At 42.5% G+C, this 20,897-nt stretch overlaps 1 protein-coding gene across 1 annotated transcript; it reads right to left on the minus strand.

The window, feature by feature from the left end:
* Positions 1-1,398: 1,398 nt before the first annotated feature.
* On the minus strand, positions 1,399-17,229 carry LOC147903882 (G10 family protein). The gene is made up of 3 exons (XM_087372612.1): positions 17,074-17,229; positions 15,289-15,476; positions 1,399-1,813 (listed from the first exon to the last, which is right to left on the minus strand). Exons 1-3 carry the CDS (start codon positions 17,165-17,167, stop codon positions 1,658-1,660), a joined length of 438 nt encoding a protein of 145 aa, XP_087228738.1. The 5' UTR covers positions 17,168-17,229; the 3' UTR covers positions 1,399-1,657.
* Between the last annotated feature and the right edge of the window lie 3,668 nt (positions 17,230-20,897).

Here is a 20,897-nt window from a genome sequence, read left to right on the forward strand (position 1 = left end):
CCAGCCATGTGGGCTGGTAAGACAAACCTGTGGGCTAGAAAATCCTGCAAACAGGCACGGGTTTGCGGCAGGCCTGGGGAATTTAGCGTAATGAAGGGGTCTCCATGGAGGCAACAGTCGGGGCACAAATAGGGTCAGCCTGCAGGCATCCGTTGGAGGTCCGTAATACATACAAACAGCCTATTCCAGGGTGAGGGCTGCCTTGCCCTCACCTATACAAAGGGGCTAGAACATGCAGGTTGGCCTGCTGGTCAGCTATTCCAGGGTGTGAGGACTGTCTTGCCCTCAAGAAGTATGTTTTGACCTAAAAAGCAGATTCAAAAGATGACAAATAAACATATATCACTATCAGTAAACACCTAACAGATACATATCAATGACAAGTGGGCTAGAAAGTCCTGCAAACAGGCACGGGTTTGGGGCATTTAGCGTACTGAGGGGGTCTCCATGGAGCAACAGTCGAGGGACATCCAAAAAATGAGCAGGCTTTCCTCTGGCAAAGCTTCAACCCATGTATTCAGCACGGCTGCCTGCCTTGAAGCTCACAGATGTTCATATTCCAAGGAAACTTTGAACACTTAATAGGCATGAAAATAGGACAGAAAGATAATTGTAAGTATTGCCGCTGCAGGTGCTATATATAAAGATGTCAAAGTAGTAAGAAACACAGGACCATGCTAATCTTTTCACACTTTACAAAGATAAGCACCAAAGAGTGGAGGTGATCTTTCTACATTCTCATGCCAATCATAACCCCTATAGGGACACATTTTCATTGTTTCTGCATGCTCACCAACAAAGACTCACAAGAAAACAGTTGCTTTGAGTAACTTATTACCACTACATCACCTAAATCACAAGAATCAATGAAGCACAGAAATTTTGCTATTTGAGCTGCATGATAAGATCCCAGAATGGTAGATTATCAAGAACCAAAGCAATCAACAATAATATGTTAAGACAAAAGACGGCAAGAAGCTGCAGTCAAAAACCAATTGATAGTCACATTTGTTCTGAGGTCATCTACTCTCTGAAACGAGTAAAATGGGTAGTCTTGGCCACACCACTACTTTCTTTGGCGGGCCTGTACCAGCATTGGGGACCTAAAGAACTTAAAAGCTTGTCGTCAGAGACATCAAATTTACTGCCCATGACACTGTGCTAGGCGTACTTCGTCTCTGCAGAAAGCTCATTATCAGAAAGTCCTCTTTAGCTGATTGTTGTAAAGCTCTACCGGAAGGTTAACTCAGCCCAGCATTGAGCAAACTCTATTTAGACAAAAAGACTCAATATAAAACTTGTATTACCATTCAAGTTCCATATCACTTCAACTTTGCTTCAAAAGGAAACAGGCACATTTCAAGTGACCAAAAGCTTCAGATTTTGGAAAGCCCCAGATAGTAAAAACAAACCTGTGATTTACTTTGAAGTGTTTACAGGAATGAGAAATGTATTTCTGGACTTGAATAAATTGTTTGATAAGCAGCATAAGATAAATTGTTCTAATAAGCAGCATAAAGCAGTCTATCTTCAAAGGAAACCTCCACTGCCATAACATTGAAAGCTAGATTGAAAACACAGCTCAAAGAGATATATGTCAACCCATCCCTGACACCTGTTGAACTCTTTTGAAAACTACCTAGCAGAAATACAGCATTCAATCTCCACTGGCACAACCCCTGCATCCGCAATGCACGCACTCAATAACTTTCTCCTCCCTCAGGTGCTTGGGCACCCGACATACGCAGGTTGTGCCAAAGTTATGGTCTCGAGGCTGAATACAACGCAAGCAGCAGAGCCGTTCATAGCCAGGCTGCATGACAAAAACCTTGGGATGTTAGAGATATTGCTGTCTGCTCCACTAGTCTTAAAATAGAGATAGCATGAAAATGACACCATGCACATGTGCATACACACATAAATACATAGACCGTTCATCCATATCCATCCAAGAGTGAGTGTGTGTGTGGTGTGGAGCTGCTGTGGTGTGCGCTGCTGTGGTGTCGAGACGGTGGTGGTGGTGTGTGTAGTGCCTCTCGCAGAGCCTTCCGACGCGGAACCTTTCGACCCATCATCGAAAGAATTCCGACAGTGAGCTGCGCGGTCCCAGCTGCCCACAGTATTCCTGAAAGTCCCGTGCCCTTCTGTCAAGGTCCTGTGCCCAGCTCTCCTCGCTGCAAGTCCCGTGCCCTTCTGTCAAGGTACTGTGCCCAGCCGTTCCAGCGTCGCCGCCCCTAGTTTGATTTCAAACCAACTAGTCTAGTTCGCGTCTTGTCTGGTTACTCCCTCTCTCGATTGGTTTGTGCCCTGACTGTCAATTCCTTGTTTGTTCGCTATCTGCCCTGACTGTGAATATTCTTCCCGTCTGTTTATTTCGTCTTCACCCTCATCTCCCTCTATTTCATAGCTTATTCCCTGACTGCAATTTCAGCGCTGAAATTTCTATTGAATCAAATAGCTTCAACATGTCAGAAATAAATAAGTGTTATACAAAGAGGGCACTCTCTCCAGAACCCAAAAGACAGTCAAGGGAGACTCTGCCCTCCATAGCCCCTTCATCTGAAGATGCTTCCTATGTGTTTGACATGTTGAATGAGGAATTTCAACAAAGCAGAAGAGAATGGATGTTGCCTGCTACGGAACTCACTTACAAAATGAAGTTGCCTTCTCTTGTGCATCCTCTGAAGAAGCTCTCTCAGACTGCAATCATCATCTTTTTCCCTGGGAAACTACCTTCGGCTAATGATGTGGGACAATGGGTAAATTCCCTATTAGGTGGCTGCTATGTGGAAGGAGTATATTTTGCATCTCGAGGGTTTTATGAAGTTCATCTCTTGGATGCCTTGACAAAACAAAAGATGCTTGAAATGTCCCCTTTATTTTTTGGCCGTCAGATGATGCATATCATGCCTTGGTCTCCTAATAAGGACTATCAGAATCTCATCAAGCACCATTGCCCAGTATGGGTTGAAGTGGTTGATTTCCCATATTACATGAGGATGGAGCTTCCTGGCTTGGCAATGACATTGGGACAAGTAATCTGTCCCCCTCGTCCCACAGGTAATAAAAATCGCTTTTGCATCTTATGGGATACTGATAGACCAACCCCTCCTTCTATTTCTGTTGAGATTGAGGGTGTTAATGTGGAAAAGAAATATTTCACTTTGAAATGGGGAATTTTTGCTGGAGCTTGTTCTTCTTGTCACAAGTTTGGACACCTAGCTTCTGAGTGTCCCTCTATCCTTCATCCTCCTCCTCCAGCTGCCATTCCCCAGCCATCTAATAAAGGAGGTCATAAGACTTATGTGGAAAAGACAGAAGCCAAAGGGGCAAAGCCTTCAGTTCATACAGGGAGTCAAGGTATTTCACCTCAAAATAAGGATAAAGGAAAGGGCAAGCAAGTGGAAAATAATTCATCTTCTCATGAGGGTTGGCACGCTGCAAAGAAGACAGTGCCTCTCAAACAAAGACCTCTCCAATCTTGTAATTGGGATGGTTCTGCTCCTCCTCTTGGATAACCATCTACCTCTTCTAATAGCCCAATCTCAAAGGCATGGATCAATGCAGTCAAGAAGGGTATTCCGCTTTGTAAAGAAGATGATCTTGTCATGGAATTGGATTCTGAGGGTCAACAAGACCCTGAGGCAATGACAGAGGCATGATGCCTCCCTTTCTTTTTGAGGATTACTCATTTCTGGTACATATTTTCATGCGTGCTTCTCTTAAATGTGTTTCTTATAATATACAGGGCCTCTGCAACCCGAAGCATTGGTTCTTTTCAGGATATGATATATTTTATGCAGGCTCTCATCAATTCTCTGGGGTGTGCGTTCTAGCCAGACATGATTTGCAGCCCTGTGTAGCATATAATGATCTTGTGGCCGATGGATGGTTATCCAATGCATGATCAATGGAGAGATTTTTGAAATTGGTTCCTTGTATGCCTCTCAAACTTCAGCTAGTAGAGCTCGGATGTGGGATTCCATAAAGCAATATCCTTGGTCCAATAATGCTATACTTCGTGGTGATTTCAATAATTCTCCTCACTGGAAGGACAATACTACTCATAAATCCCAAATGCTACCCTCTGAAATTCAGCAATGGGAAGATACACTTCATATCTCAGATTTATGGACAGCAACTCATCCTTCAGTTTTTACCATCATAATGCTTTTACAAAGTATTGGGCAGGGCTTGACAGATTGTATCTTATTCAAGCTCAGAAATATGATGATTATACATGTCAAATGTGGACTGACTATTCTCAACAACTGTCTGATCACACTCCTCTTTGGCTGAACTTTTCATTTGGTATGCCTATGGATGATATGCAGCTCTCTCCAGTCAGACACTTACAGGTCAATCAATTATATCTTTCTCATAAAGAATTCCAACAAATGATTCAATTGGCTTACAGGCCATTGTATCACATTCTTGGGAGGACATTGACTTTGCTTGGAACTCTTTTGTGCATCGCATCCAAAATGTCATTAAGGAATATGGAAGATGGTACATGGCAGAAACCAGGCATCATATCCAGTGGGCAAAATCACAAAAGCAGTCCTTGGTACAGATTAGTCATCAAAGGTCCCTTTTTGCTTCTGAACAGAGTTCATTGTCTTCTGCTTCTTCCATAATTGATGCCAATGATAAACGTAAGCTTTCCAAATGGCAAACATGGGCTAGAGTTAAGCCATTGCTAGATAAGGACTGTTCCTCAAAATCTTTTGCATACATATAGACAAAGTCAATCTATCATGAGAGTCAAAAAATCAGATGGTACTTGGACCCAGACTTTATCTCAGCTAGAAAAGCAATGTCTGAATCATTTTCAGCTTCTCTTTTCTCAGCCATCTTCTTCTACTTCTCAGGTTAAATTAGCTAGAAGCAAATTTATTGATCTTGTCTCTCCTATTATTTCTTTGTCAAAAGCTTCATTGCTGAAGTGTCTTTTTCAGATATTGGATTGGATGATGCTCTCAAACATTTGGGTAAACATAAATCCCCTGGTTGGAATGGGTTGACGGTTGAATTTTTTGTTGCCTTCTGGGCTGAATTGAAGGGTCCAATCTTGCAGCTCATTAATGTAGCCTGACAGCATCAACATCTTCCTTGAGCTTGGAAGCATGGTCTCATCAAGCTTGTGCCCAAAAAACTATTATGTGAGACTATGGCTGTGATTGGAGGCCCATCACTTTGATGCCTGTTATATATAAACTTATTGCCAAAATGTTGGTTCACCGAATAAAGGATATTCTTCATGATGGTCTTCATCCCAGGCAATATAGTTTTGTTCCAAGAAGGCATATACATGATAATATCTCCAATACTCTCATTGCAATGGAATATGCTAAAGATTCAGCACAAGATGTTTTGCTCATGCAGGTGGATGTGGCAAAGGCATTTGATACCGTACAGTGGGATTATGTCTCTCAAACCATGTCTAGACTGTAGGATCCCGTAGGATAGAATAGATGCATCTTGCAAGAGGTGTGAGAGCACAATGAAAGAAAGATGGTAGATCTCTATTATGATTGTGAGAGAGAGGACTCTCTCTTATAGAAAGGGGGAGAAGGTAATAGCTTCCCTACATAGTGGCAATCAGCCCCTACATCAGTGGGAATCAATCCCTACATCAGTGGGATTGCCTTTGTCTTACATCATCACTTAGGTCACACACTAGACACATCATAGCACTTGATGTGCCTTTACAACCCACACAAACACACATGTGACTCCCCTAGATGCACACATGCACCATAGAGCAAGCCCTTGATCATACTTACCCCAACAAACCCCCCCTCAAGGGGTTGCCTCTTGCAGTGTCAAGGATACATCTAGTCTCATAGTTTCTCATGCCATCTCATGGTGGTCAAGGATTAATCTATGGCTAGGATCTCATGCTAGCAAGGGTTCCCAAGGGTGTGAGGTTCACAGAAATGGGATAGTCAAAACACATATCACATGGCCTACATCATATGGTGACCAGAGGTGATTTACATAACATATTCTTTTTGGAGTACTACTCCAGGCAGAGAACCTCAAAATTTGACCAAGTGATGATAAACAAAAAAGACAAAGTGCCTAAAAAGCATAGTCTTCATTTTCTTCATTTGCTGATGGAGTTCTTCCTTCAGGCATAATTGCTTTGTTGTTGAAGTAGTCCTTCTTGTCTTTAGCTTTTTCTTTTGTAGACCTCTTCCCATTCACAACATTCCATATCTTCTTTTTCATGAGCATAAACTTGGCTTTTGTTTGCTAAGTATGGAAACTAGTTCCATCCAACTTCTCAAAAAAGGTCTTAGCTTCCATGGCAAGGTCTTACCCGAGGGCAGTGTCTAGTGCCTTACAAGTGAAAATATGAGCAATAAAAAATAATCCTTCAAAGTACAAGCATTTAGTGTAGCAAAGACTTGTAACCAAATTCCATACTACAAATCAATGATGCTTTCACTTGCATGCTTCATAGAGGTGGCTAAATGAAAGTATTCCAAGCAAATCCAGGTGTAGCAACTTAAAGCAAAGCTGTAGCCATAGTTGTACTGAAGCTATTCAACACTTTAAAACATCAAAAATGCTAAAGTAGCATCTAATGTAGCATCAAACTCACAACCTTGTCAAAACTGTCCAAAACAGAGACCAGGACTTGGAGGGCTTGTATCTCACTCTTCAAAGCAAAGAAAAGAGGGCTTTCTAGGTAGAAACAAAGCTGGTATACCAGAGAAGAACCACTCAAGAGGAGAGGCGAAATGCCGCGTCACGTCGCCATAGCCAGCAGCTTGAAAGTCGACTGGTTTTTTTGCTGTTTCTCCCTCCCTGGTGGACCATTTCCCTTCAAATCTGGACAGGAGCTAGCTCATACTGTTGTGCAAGCTTGGCTCAGAGGAATTTTGGAATGGCTGCTCCAGCAAGTCACATTGCAAGAAAAGGCGTCAGGATGAAAACGACTGTTGCGCAGTTCCGTGGGCAACATTCTCTAATTCCTCTGACGTGGAAGTTCGCCCATATGAAGGGTCTCTCCAGCCAGAAGAACCCTGAGAATGGTTGCTTGTAGGTGGTGAACTCAGCTCTCAAAGATTTGGGGAAGGAGAAAAATGGAGAAGATGAGAAACTAGTAGTTTATGCTAGAGATAGCATCTGATGCTAGGCTAGGCTAGATCTAGAACCTAAAGCTCTGATACCAATTGTAGGACCCCGTAGGATAGAATAGATGCATCTTGCAAGAGGTGTGAGAGCACAATGAATGAAAGATGGTAGATCCCTATTATGATTGTGAGAGAGAGGACTCTCTCTTATAGAAAGGGAGAGAAGGTAATACCTTCCCTACATAGTGGCAATCAGCCCCTACATCAGTGGGAATCAATCTCTACATCAGTGGGATTGCCTTTGTCTTACATCATCACTTAGGTCACACACTAGACACATCATAGCACTTGATGTGCCTTTACAACACACACAAACACATGTGACTCCCCTATGCACCATAGAGCAAGCCCTTGATCATACTTACCCCGACATAGACTTGGTTTTGGCTCAAAGCTAGTTAATGTCATTTATTGGCTTTACCCAGATTCCACTGCTTAATGCTTTATAGGGAATCATTTGTCTGAGTCTTGGACTCTAGGACAATCAGTTCGACAGGGATGCCCTCTCAGTGCTTTGCTCTATGCTATTGCTTCTCATCCTTTGCTTCTTTATATGGATCATCTCGTAGATACTGGACAACTTGTGGAGCTTCAGATTCCTAAATCACGGCCTTTCATTGCAAAGGCTTATGTAGATGATTCTTTCTTCATGCCAAAGAATTGTCCTCTGGAGCTTTGCTTATTCATAGATACCCTTTCTGATTTTGGATTGGCAGCTGGTCTAAATATTAATTTTCAGAAACCAAAACTCTTGCCTCTCAAGCATTGTGACTGGCATGCTCTTCTTTGCCAGGTCAGATTATTCATCCTGAGAACATAGTAAGACATTTGGGTTATCCAATTGGCTGAAAAATCAGCAATAAGCAACAAATGTCTTAGGTATTCAACAAAATTCAGGACAAATTAGAATATTGGAAGATCTCCACTTGGCCTTTGCATGTGCGGCTTCGAATTGTCCAGTCCATTGTTTTAGCTTATGTTCAGTTTTACATGCCTTTACTACACTGGTCATCTCGAGATCTCTCTTCTTTTATGTCTCAAGCTATGGAGATTTTTTGAAAAACTAAGCTTCATAAAAAAGCTTTGAGGTTGCTCAAAATGGACCTGCTTTGCTCTCCAAGGATGCATGGAGGTTTCAATATTCTAAACATCAAATTTCATGTGTTGGCAAAAAAGGTCACTATGATCAGGGTTTTTTTTCAGCAAGAGCAGCCATGGTCTATGATGTTAGCGTTTTTGTGTGGCCAGATGCGCACAAATGCTTATGGGCATTGGCTTGTTGATACATGGGAAGTAGTACTTGGCAAGTTTCAAGGTAAATATTCACAGGCATATTCTCTCTTTTCCGGCAACTTGTCAACAATACAATCTTCGGATGCATCATAGGCCCATATGGAAAGTTATTGCAGAGATCTTACTCCCTTTTGTTCCGATTCCACCATTGGAAGTAAGAGACAGGCTTCAAGATTGGCATCTTCAGTCTCCAAGTCCAGGCTTATCCTCTCAACCTTTGCATTTATTGACTTCCATACAGGCTTATAGATTGATTTTACCTCCTCCATGGATTGCTCATTATGCAAATTCTCTTTGGCATCTAAATAAGTCTTTATCTTGGTGGAAAGCAAAATTGAAATTGATATGGAAGTTGAAAATGCCATTAGAGACTCTTTTTCTAGAGATGCATTGTTGGAATTTTTCCAGTGGGAGTGAAATTGGCTCAAAGAAGGATTGCCTCTCCTCTTTGTCCAAGATGTCATCATGCTCTTGAGAGTATTCGGCACTTATTGTGGTTTTGTTCATATTCCAGAGACCTTCTGGACAAGATCTCCTATTTTTTATCTCTCAGATTTCTAGCACACAGGTTCTCGAGGTTTTTCTGGATGTTTGGCAGCTTATCAGATTCTTTGTCCCAGTATTCTATTTTCTTCCATTGGATCAGATATTGGGCATTACAAACCCTCTGGCTTCAGCGAAATCATGCATTTTTTAATTCATCTCTTCAGCACCCTTATGAGTTCTTCCGGGCCTCATTACGGCAGTCCTTATATGATGCCTTGCATGAGGAGGATTTGGATGTCTCTTACATTGAGCTTTTCTTTTACTGTTTCTCATAAATAGGGCATTGGCTCTTTTTTGGAGCACTGCCGTGTTGTAAAATGGATGTTTCTGTTAGAAACTCACTGTGCCCACCTGTGAGCCCCTGATTTGAGGGGACAAGGGGCAGTGAGAGGTAGGAGGGCTGGGAAAGAGAGAGACTCAGGCTGGCATCATAGGCAACCAGCACACGGGCTGGTTGCTGCCTGCAACAGCAGGGAAACAGGGGCCTTAGGCCTCACTTGGAGGCGCCTGCAGCTGCGCAGACTGGCTGCACAGGGCACCCTTAAATAGGGGCCTGTGGCAGGCCGAGTCGGCCCAACCAAGGCCAACCCTGGTCGGTTTTCTAGGGCCATCTGGTCGGCCACCAGACAGGGTACCAACCCTGCTGGTCGGTCAACCCAAGGGGCCTGGGCAGTGCCTATAAAAGGCCCACTCCTTCATTGTTTCCAGCATCCAGTGCAAGACTGAAAGCCTCCTTCCAAGGCTGTGCTGTGCACTCAGTTCTGGAGCAGTTTGTGAGAGAGAGAGTCCTTCAGTATTTATATACCTAGATGAATCCAGGAACATTCCCAAACTCATCCTCTAAAAACACAACATAGTGCAGTTTCAATCTCATGATAGTCACTCACAAGGTTGAAAACCATAAACTCCATCATGCATAGCAGGGACTAGCTACTATGACATCCCCACTGATGTCATCAGCGCCCAACAATGGGTGTAGACCATAGTATAAAAATATGCTGTCACACATACAAATCCACACACCCACACATACTTGAGCATCAATTTATACAAAGTCTTCGTACTGAGTTTCTGTCGGCACTCCGGAGCTAAAGGGCAGACTCAGCCATGATGAAGGCTAGCACTAAAGGAGAAGGCTAATCAAAAGGTAGTCCAAAATCTCTTCATTCAAGCTACAACTGCTTGTGAAGTCTAAACATTTTCATTTTAGTCTCTCCCCAACGAGCATCTAAATCTAAATCTAGCTGATAGTGCAACGCACCATTTAAGATAGAAAGAATTATCACAATACCAGCAGGCCGCAACTTGGCTGTATTTTGTATTGCTCCCTGTGAGCTGTTTCTTCTGCCCACCACCCGGTGGATGAATATACTCTCTCTCTCCGTCCAAGTTATTTCTGAGTGAGTGTTTATTGCATCTGTGATCATCTATCTGAGTTGAGTGTGTGTAAGAGTTGGAGAGATCTTGGGTGGAGGTTTGAGTGATTCATTCCCTCCTATTCTCTAACATGGTATCAAAGCCATAGGCTCTCAACTCTTCTTCATCAAAGCACTCTCTGAAGGAAGGAGTCCCTTGGCAGAAAGGCGATTCTGTTTTCAGCTCAGGTTAGCACAAGAGGTCAGTACATCTTTTTTTGCTTTCGTTCTTCAGTTTGCTATTCACCGAGATGGATCACTCACACTCCACATGTTGCCACAGAGTTTCAAAAGTTTTGTGACTACGGTCACTGCGGGTCAACAGACTAAGCCAATCACCTTTGAGGAGCTTGGCCCACTCCTGCTTCAGGAGGAGGCTCGAGAGAAACTCTTTATGCAAACCGACGAGAAGGCATTAGTGGCCAAAGACAAGCCTGGAAAAGGCAAGCCAAAGGAGTCCAAGAAGTCAGAGGACGCTGACCGCAAGAAGAAAATGGAGTGCTATTACTGTGAAAAGCTTGGCCACTCCGCCAAAGAATGCCGAAAGAAGAAGGCGGATCAGAAGCGGAAGAGACAAGCCAAGAACAAAGAAGAGCCTAAGAATGATTCTGCCAATGTGACGACTGGACAGTTGTTTTTAATCAGTGAACATTGTTCAGCATATGCAGTCAATGAAGGTAAAGAGGGTTGGTATGTTGACAGCGGTGCTTCCAAGCACATGTCCAACAGAAGGACTTAGTTCAAAACCATGGAAAGTACACACCCGGATTCCAAAGTTTCTATCGGGGATAGCCGAACGTGTCCTGTGAAGGGCATCGGTAGCATTCCTTTCATTACAACCGCGGGTGAGAAGAAGGATATCTCTAGAGTACTTTATGTACCCAACCTTTGCAAGAACTTACTGTCTGTAAGTCAGATGGACAAAAACAACATGGCAGTTCAACGCATGGGTGCATGTGCACAAGGAAGACAAGACCAAGCTTGATTCCCGGAGCAGAAAATGTATCTTTGTTGGGTATAGCGAAGAATCCAAGGCCGATCGACTCTTCGACCTAGTAAAGAAGCAGATCCTTATCATTCGGGATGTTGTCTTCGAGGAAAAGAAACCTGAACCCCAGAAGGAGCCTCAGATTGAGGAGGAGGAGATTATTCAACCCACAAACCCAGCCTACCCCAGGTTGACCATCCAAGAGGTGGCAAAATCAGAAGCTGATGTTCCACAAGATGCTGAGGAAGAGCATGATGTTCCAGAAGCAGTTCCAGTAACTCCTCCCACTAAGAAGCAGAAAAGGTTGCCCCAATGGTACCTAAGGACATTGGAAGAGTCTCGGGTCACCGAATTACCTGAGAGTAGCAGTTCCGGATTGTGTCGGTCCCAACATCTTTAAAAGACCCCATCCGTGAATTTTGCGTTGGTGGCTCAGCTTGACGAGCCAAGGACCTTCGAGGAGGCGAAGGACAATCCAGAATGGCAGGCTGCCATGCAGGCAGAGATGGATGCTATCCTGAAGAACAATACCTGGGACTTAGTGGCCAGGCCCCCGCGACGGAAAGTCATCGGCACTAAGTGGGTATACAAACTTAAATACAAATCAGACGGCAGCTTGGATAAGTATAAAGCAAGGTTAGTGGTCAAAGGTTTTGCTCAAACTGAAGGCATGGATTTTGATGAAACTTTTGCTCCCACAGCCCACGCAGTTTGTGAGAAAGAGAGTCCTTCAGTATTCTCCAGCACTTTGCTGTATTTTGTATTGCTCCCTGTGAGCTGTTTTTTCTGCGCACCACCTGGTGGATGAATATACTCTCTCTCTCTCTCCGTCCAAGTTATTTCTAAGTGAGTGTTTATTGCATCTGTGATCATCTATCTGAGTTGAGTGTAAGAGTTGGAGAGATCTTGGGTGGAGGTTTGAGTGATTCATTCCCTCCTATTCTCTATCAGTTTCATAATATAATGTTCTTGGTTTCGCCAAAAAAAAAAGGCGTGTGCACGCATGCATGCACGAAAATATATGTACATGTATGAATGTATGTATGTATGCATGCATGCATGCATCTGTACATGTATGTATGTATGCATGTATAATTATGTATGTATATACACAATGAACATATTCAATTCTACAAATTGATAACTTTTGTGAAAAGCAAAGCTAAGAAGGGAAGGAAACATGGAGAGAGAGAGAAAGAGAGAGAGAGAGAGAGAGAGAGAGAGAGAGAGAGAGAGAGACTGCTGACTGCAGAGGTTAATGAATGCTGGAGCTGTGGAGAAAGACCTGCAGAAGACTAGGGGAAAGGTCAGAAGCCTTCATAGGCTCATATACAGGGACAACCTGTTGTACACACTGGCCAATCTGTAGGGCCGGCCATGTCTGCTAGGCTGACCCAACCTGACACATCAGACTGCTGTTTCAGCTGGCTGGGGCCTTGGGCTACCTGTCCATGTGGCGGTCCACCCGGCTGCCTGCCACCTGTGGTAGACCTGCTGTTGGCTACCTGTCCATGTGGCGGTCCACCCGGCTGCCTGCCGCCTGTGGCAGACCTGCTGTAGGGCCGGCCATGTCTGCTAGGCTGACCCAACCTGACACAGCAGACTGCTGTTTCAGCTGAATGGGGCCTTGGGCTACCTGTCCATGTGGCGGTCCACCCGGCTGCCTGCCACCTGTGGTAGACCTGCTGTTGGCAGCCCTTTGACTGATTTGGCTCATCATAGATGCTCACGGGCAGGCTGTAGATGCCCATCAGACCAACAAACTCATTCATCAGAAACACTTGTTGAACCGCAGTGTGTAAGACACTCCCATAAGGTCCTGTTATAACACAATGAACTGCCAACTACATAAATGTTACCGAGTAAGATATATACCTTTGTAAGACTAGAATAAGTCCAATCATACAAATTTAGAATTTTTGTTGTTCTAAAGATCAAAAATCTACACAGAAAATAAAAGAGAAAATGAAAGAGAAGAAAAAAGAGGTAAACAAAAACTTCTGAAGCGCCCTCTCTAATTAGTAGTTGCTAAGTTTCACAAAAATACATTTAGGTTCATAAGTGTTTTACATCTGGCAGTACTTGGTAAGACAGCACAATCTTGTAGCAATGCTTTAATCAGCTAACGACACTGATCATTACCGTGGTGTGGTATTGGTATGGATGCTATACTTTAACTGCTTCTAACGTGTATTAATATCATCTGTCAATGACTATCAGTAGTGATAGATATTATAATACATAGTCAGCAAATGGTTTCTAGAAATTTTCTACACATGCATTTCAGGAGTTTCAAAGAGAATTGTTTTGTAATTTTCTTCATACATGTGGCTAGCCAATAACACACAGATCTCAATCCAAATGAAGTGACTTGGTTTCGTCTCAGAATCATATATATATATATATATATATATATATATATATATATATATAGAGAGAGAGAGAGAGAGAGAGAGAGAGACCTTTGTAAGACTAGAATATATCCAATCTTACAAATTCAGATTTGTGTTATCCAGAATCATGAGTAGAAATGCTTAAAGACTTCATATCAGAGTTTTGGGCCTATCCCACCATCAAGATTATCACTTGTGTGTATTTGGACCAGATAGTAGCTGATGCAGGGCGTATTGAATGGAACAGGTGCTTCTGCAAGAGTTCAAAAAAGGCAAAAGCAACAGAGAGAGAATGTACTCAATGTAGACCACATCAACCATCCCTCTATAGAAACCTCCAGCTAGGCAGTTCAAGCACAAGCCATAGGAGCCTCCAAAACTACAATTGAAGACATGACACAGATACAGCAAATTCACAGGCACAATATGGAGGCAGAAGCAGCAATAGCCTGATCCACCAGGTCAGTAGGCCAACCAGGCCACATGACAATCTGCTGGCCCAAGGTAGATCTGCTAGTTAGCCCCATTCCGGTTCAGCGAACACAGGCACAATATGAAGGCAGGAGAAGAAACAGCGATGCCCAGGCCATGTTACATCCGCTAGAAGGGAAGTTGACCCCATTCCAAGCCTGGGTCAAACGCTTTTGGGTGCATGGCGTGCTATGATGTATGCCTCCATCCGTCCAACTTCAATGCCTCCTCAAACAGCACTCATTCCCCTTGCTGGTTGCTCTAAATACACAATTCCCTAGGTTCCGTGAGAAGGTGGGCTGGAGAGAGATTCATTTTAGTGCTTCCTAAAGTAGGACTGACAGCTGACAAGTTAACTGCCTCCCCTACAGGGCTGATAATGATCTGCAATTGAGAAAGAGCAGCATTAAGATGCCCTCAGCAAATTAAAAACAAGGCTAAAAGCCCCTCAACCTGGAATAGCTATGAGAAGCTGAACCACAGACGGCAAGCTAAGGTGCTGTTAGGTTGAGAGAGGCACAGAGAGAGAGCGGCACAGAGAGAGAGAGAGACTCAAAGGGCTCACCTCACATGTACCACGTGCATTCAAAAGGAGTTTTCTAATTCAAATTTAGGGAAAATTTTAACAAGGTTACAAGAACAAGAAGGATTTTTAAATTCAACTTTAGGAAAAAGCCTGTTAGTTCATAAGTAAAGAGGGGTGGTTTTTTGTGGAGGGAAATTTGATGGGTTTTTTAAATACCCTTTAAATACACGTGATACATAGCGTTTCTTAGTAGCACACCCTCTAGGAGAGAGAGAGAGAGAGAGAGAGAGAGAGCTTTCCATATGCACAAATTGTGATCATAACAATTGACAACAGAAACAACAAAGCAACAAACAAAGTTATGACAAGCAATTTAAAATTGACATGCCATTGGTTTGAATGAAATGAAAATATAATAAATAAATGTCCTACTATTTGTTAATTTTGTATAATCATCTTCTGTGGAAAGTGCCATGACCAAATGCTCAAATATAATGGAAGGGACATTCACCTTTTTCCACTTGGCAATCAGACTCCGATCTGCATATCCTTGATCCAGGCAAAACTCGTACAGCTCCTTCGAGATTGCTTTGCGTCGGTAGTATAACTCATAGATATATCTGCTTTTCTGGTGGGAAACCTTAAAGATAGGCCATAGTGACTCGCATTTTCTCTTCCCTTCATGTGATTCCATTTCAGCTGTGAAATCATTCAAAATGTCATATTTTGGGACTCCAATTATAATATCTTAACACATTCGTAACCTCAAAATAAACAAAAACTCAGCATCATAAAATGCATACAACTAGTGCATGCTGAAAGTCAAAGCAACTCAGCAGTATGTTTAAAGACAAAAGACATCCACAAATTCAAACACCAATCAGAAGAGACACCCTAGTGTATACAGGAAACACCAACAACCAAGAAAAAGCTACAAAGTTTGACCTTAATTAAAGTGCCGCAATAAAATAGTTGATTATCAGGCCCCTGCCTATATTAGTGATTCAAATGATTGAAGGAAGTCAAAGGCGCAATGGCCTAAAGCTTAAAAGTTTGTCCTTGAGAGTCCAAGCAGGAAAGCGTGACATAACAAGATGCCTGATGCATGCAGCAGGATTAAAAGAAGTGAATCAATTAACCCTTTTCCTTGCTAGCCCAATACAAATTCCGCATTTTGGATTTTCAGGTTTGGAGACGTTACACCAAGATAGAGTAGGTGGCAGGATCCATGGCTTTATGTTAAGAAATATTCTTCTACCTGCACGTTGGCCCACGCCACATCAATAATTAATCCCATCATTTAATGGCAAGAATTCCGAGAAGGAGGGCTGAAAAACGATTTCTAAACACTAGTTGACGACCATGATGGACTGTGGTTCTATTCAATCAGAATGAATTTGATGGCAAGACTAACGCAAAAACCCCCAATTTGGCTATACTGGCGATACTGAACTAGACTTAATCTTTCTGTTCAGCGATGTCCAGAATGCTAAATCTCTTATATATTTTCTCTGTAGTTATCATCTGCTTTGCCGTCCTACCATCTTGTACATGCTCTCTTTGCAGTTCAGAAACACGGTTTCTTAGTTCTACTTCGAATGCCTAAGGAAATATAAAAATAGGTCACCTTCAAGGCACCTTACTTTTTTTAATTAAACTAACGTCATAAAAGCGTGGGATAGAAAGAACATGTATTTTGCCTTTACATCTCAAACTTGCTTACGATAGGCCTACCACAAGCACCCTGCAAGTCGGCCACCATCAAAGATACAGTTTATGAGAATCAATTTTCCATAAGAACATAACAATAGACCACAAGTTCACCACAATCAAAGTCAAACCATCATTTGGATCCCGTGCCATGTTTTGAAACCGTAAATCAAGTTTGCTCTGTCCTTTGCTTCTTCAAAGTAAAGAGATAACCTTTAAAGGTTATTCTAGAAGTTGGAATAAGCACACAAATCACCAGAAGGGAGCTGAAAAAACAGACCTTATTGAAAGATAACAACTAATCGTTATAAGTGATAATACAAACATATCCAAGCGAACGAAGCGCCAACTGCAAAAGCCAAGTTGAAAGCGAAATTTCCAAACTGGCACAGCGACATGGAAAACAAAACGAAGTGTAATGCTAGCGGACAGAGAGACGGATTCAAAAGGAAAAAATTTGAAGGCTACTACTTCCTTTCTCGCAGACTCTCTTATTTCCTGATGTATGTGCCTAACAAAAACGCGTAAAGGGACGGAGAGCACAGAAACCTAAAATTGAAGAAGGGAAAAGTGAAGGCAGACTTACCTTCTCGCATTTTGGTCTCGAGTTCACGGATGGAAGGCTCGATGAGCTCCCATCCTGAAGGGTACTTGAGACGACTTGTACGAACTTTGGGCATGATTGGAGATTGGCAGAGTATAAATCTCCTTGGATGTAGTCTTATATAGGGGAGCTTTGAATTTCCAACCTATAATATTTCATTGTTTCCCCCCTCCATGAGTCTGACTTGGCGTATACAACACTTCACATCGAGCTAACCCCGCTCACATGGGTAAGGTAGCTCTTATCTGCACCGAGCACCTGGCAGTTTGTGGAGTTCTCGTGTGGTGAGCTAAGGGTCTTCAGGGTCCGTCAGGGTCTTGGTATCATCTTCTCCGCTCTCTGGTTAGTTACGGACCACGGAGTCCTCCACGCTTGAGGTGGCATCAAATGCATACGGTGGGAGGGGGAAGTTCTCCATGAGTTGTCTGGTGGGTGTTAGCCTCACACAAAAAAACCAACACTCAACAAAATAGAAAAATAAAAATTTGGAATAAAATAGGATTAAAACTCTCTTGTGAATTTCCATGACCAAGTTTGTGTTTTGAATTGCCATTCATGGAGATCATCCTACAAAAATTGCTCTTTAATAGCATTTAAAAAATCATTTCCTTTTTATTTTGCATCCAAAAGCGCTTGCTTTACCACTATACTAGGAGGCGCACTCTCTTAGCCCTACCTCCTTAGAAGGAGTGCTATACTGAAACTCTTTTGTGAATTTCCACATGTAATTTAAAAAACAGTTAATTAAGAGGTGTGTTTCAAATTAATAGTTACGAAGATCATCCTATAAAAATTGCCTTTTAATAACCTAATGACCTTTCAAAAATTCTCTATTCCATTCAAAAGCACTTGCCTTACCACTATATTAGGAGTAGTGGCCACGCTCTCTCTGTAATGAGCAATGGTAGCTCAGGCAGTACGAGATTTGCCCACTTGAGCAGCTGCCCTCGTTCGAATCTTGATGGACAACTCCTTGCTTGCTTGGTAGCATAGATTTTGATTGGATGTGTCCCTCTTAATGGACCATGGGTGTATTAGTGGTGTGAAAAAAAGCAAATTCTTGTCCAGCATTATTTACATCAATAGTCTAACGCCCAATTTAGCACTAGCAAGCAACAAAACTAAAAGAAGAAAATAGATAGCATACTCTAGGTTGAGCTCAGTCCTATTGAGAAGACAAAGGGGAAGGAGTAGGTGAATGGGGAAGAGGAGGTGCCAAAGTCCGTCCATGATGACTAGGTAAAGGAGGGAAGAGATGAAGTACATTGTCCACCACAACTCGGCCTTGCTTCGGATGACCCATGTTAGAAATATTTACGTTTCCTAAGGCAGTGGCCAATGTTATGTGATAAGGGGCTAGTTCCCTTTATTAAGGTTTTCTACTCCTAACCTCAGTTAGTGGCTGAGTTTGTGGGTGAGTTAATCACCACACATCTTTTAACCCTAGTTAGGGTTCATTATAGGGTTTCATCTCTATGACTACCCTAGCTTTGTAGTTCATTGTTGCTGCTGCATTTCATTCCATCTTGCTTTATCTCCATTCTCTCGCTTCCATTTCCAACATTTGGTATCAGAGTAGGTTCCCCTTCACTCCCACACCTCTCCCCACGCCCTCTCGCTTAGACTCTGTCACCAAAAACTTCACTTTTCTCGCGAAGAACTTGGCCAAATTAGTTTATTTTTGCTAGCAACCACCTCCTATAGGTTCCTCTTGCTTGGGTGTCACTTTTGGAGAAGTTTTAGCACTGTTTCAGAACTGGGTGACCACCTTTTGGAGGTTTTTTACTGATTTCGAGCTGGTATGGACTAGTCACCACCTCCTATTGCAAGTTTAAGGTTGGGTGCCTCTTTTTTAGCACTTTAGGAGCTTCTTTCGGGCTAGGTGACCTCATTTTGGACCTGTTTTTGACAAAAACGACTAGCTAAACCTATTTTTTAGGGGATTTGTTGCTGATCTTCGAACACAACAACCATTCCTTGACTGTGCGCCTATTTCTTGAGGGCTAAACTTACTTTTCGAGGTGCTTTTCAAGGTTGGACAAGCTTTTTGATATGTTTTTTAGGACTTTTTGTGGTTTTGAATCTATTCTACCACTCAGGGGACTGTTTTGGAGCTTCTAGAAACTTCTCCTTGCTGTTTTGAATCTGTCTCAAGCAGTATTATGCAAGGACAACTCATATTTGGCACCTCCAGGTACATTTTCAGTCCATACAATTGGGGACTTGCTGTTTTTTTCAAAACAGAGATAAAAATTAGTCATCTGTTGCTTGCTAAGGCTTAGCAAGCATTCTTGAAGGAAAGCATATATAGTTCATGGGAGATCATTTTCAGCTCATCTTGCAACTCTTTTTAGAGGCATTTTGTAGCTCATTTTCTTAGGTTTTGGTTTCGTAAACTTTCAATTCTATTACTACTTGCATTGGGAGCTCTTTTCCCTCTCAATTACTTGCATTTGTTGGCCATCGTGCCTCTCGTGTTTACCTTTGCAAGTACAATATAGCATTTAGTTTGGTTTATGCCTTGTTCAGCCACCTCCGCTAGTTTTAAGGGGAAAATTTGAGATTGCAGCACATATCCTAGCACGAGATCTTTCTAGGGTATTTGCGGGGAATCCTCAAGCCTAATATAGGCTTTGGCACTGATATATGTTACTTGAGCAGGGAGTTCATAGCAAGTGAACTTTGTTGAGATTATTTGTCTCTTTTTGTTTGCTCAAACAGCACAACAAAATCCAAATGATGTCTTTTATTTGCTTGCTCAAGAGGATCGGTTGGATGGCACCAACTACCCTCTTTGGAGTTTTCTGATTCGCAATCTGTTAGTTGCCAAGGGCATCTGGGATTATGTAATAGGTGATGAGGCCCGTCCCGGTCCTATAGCATTAGGTACTCTTCCACAGCAAGGGGGGGTCATGGTGGTGGTGCAAGTCATGGGCAACAAGGACAACAAGCTACCCTAGTTGAACAAGCCCCTGCAAGTATTACTCCTAAGCAAAGGAGATGGGATACTCATCGTAATGCTCAAGCCTTGCCTTTGATCTCACAGAATACCAAGAGGTTTATTGTCCTCGTATTAGGTCTTGCTGGACTGCTTAAGAATCCTCGGATATTTTGGAACATATATATCAAGCTCATAATGAGGCAAGAGTCTCATATTTGTGTAGAGAGCTTCATAATGTGCACATGGATGAGGGTGGCTCTATGCAGGAACATGTCACCTGGATTCAAGATTTGCAAGAACAAATCTTGAACATTGATGAGATCATTCCAAACCCATAGCTTGTTATGATTTCTTTTAACTCCTTGCCAGAGTCTTATCTTTCTTTTCATATGTCTCTCAATGTTGCGATGCGAGGGAACCTGAATCGCCTCACTTTTCAAGAGTTGGTACCACTCTTGTTGCAGGAGGAGTAGATGTGAAATAATATGGCTTCACATTCTTGTAGTGCGGAGCATGCATTTTCAACAAAGGATAAGGGAAAAAAGAAAGTTCAGCCAAGTCATGCCTCTAGCAATGGTTTTGGACATGCACATGCAGGTGGGAAAGATAAAAAGGATGCCTCAAAGCCTTTCAAGAAAGTTGGCAAAACAGTTTCGTGTGCCAATGATTCTTCTTTACTGATTAAAGAGATTGGGGAACTTTCACTCACAATCATGGATGGTTTAGATCTTTGCATCCAAGTTGTTTTGGATGTCCTTGGGATTAAGAAGAATTTACTTTCTGTGGGGATAGGCAAGACGCGAGTTTTTCGAGCTAGTTGAGAAGGGAGTTTTTTTTGGCAACCACCATTTTTGTTCCACCTATT

Source organism: Dipteris shenzhenensis, chromosome 3, assembly GCF_047967505.1.
Source record: "Dipteris shenzhenensis isolate YYH24624 ecotype China chromosome 3, Dip_SZ_1.0, whole genome shotgun sequence".
Taxonomy (NCBI): domain Eukaryota; kingdom Viridiplantae; phylum Streptophyta; class Polypodiopsida; order Gleicheniales; family Dipteridaceae; genus Dipteris; species Dipteris shenzhenensis.

Excerpts from the sequence above, each read along its gene's own strand:
- LOC147903882 (XM_087372612.1), bottom strand. The coding sequence starts at position 17,167 with ATGCCCAAAGTTCGTACAAGTCGTCTCAAGTACCCTTCAGGATGGGAG. Across the intron at positions 15,477-17,073 it reads CGAGACCAAAATGCGAGAAG|CTGAAATGGAATCACATGAA; the intron begins GTAAGTCTGCCT and ends ATGATTTCACAG. Across the intron at positions 1,814-15,288 it reads TGATTGCCAAGTGGAAAAAG|CCTGGCTATGAACGGCTCTG; the intron begins GTGAATGTCCCT and ends TTTGTCATGCAG.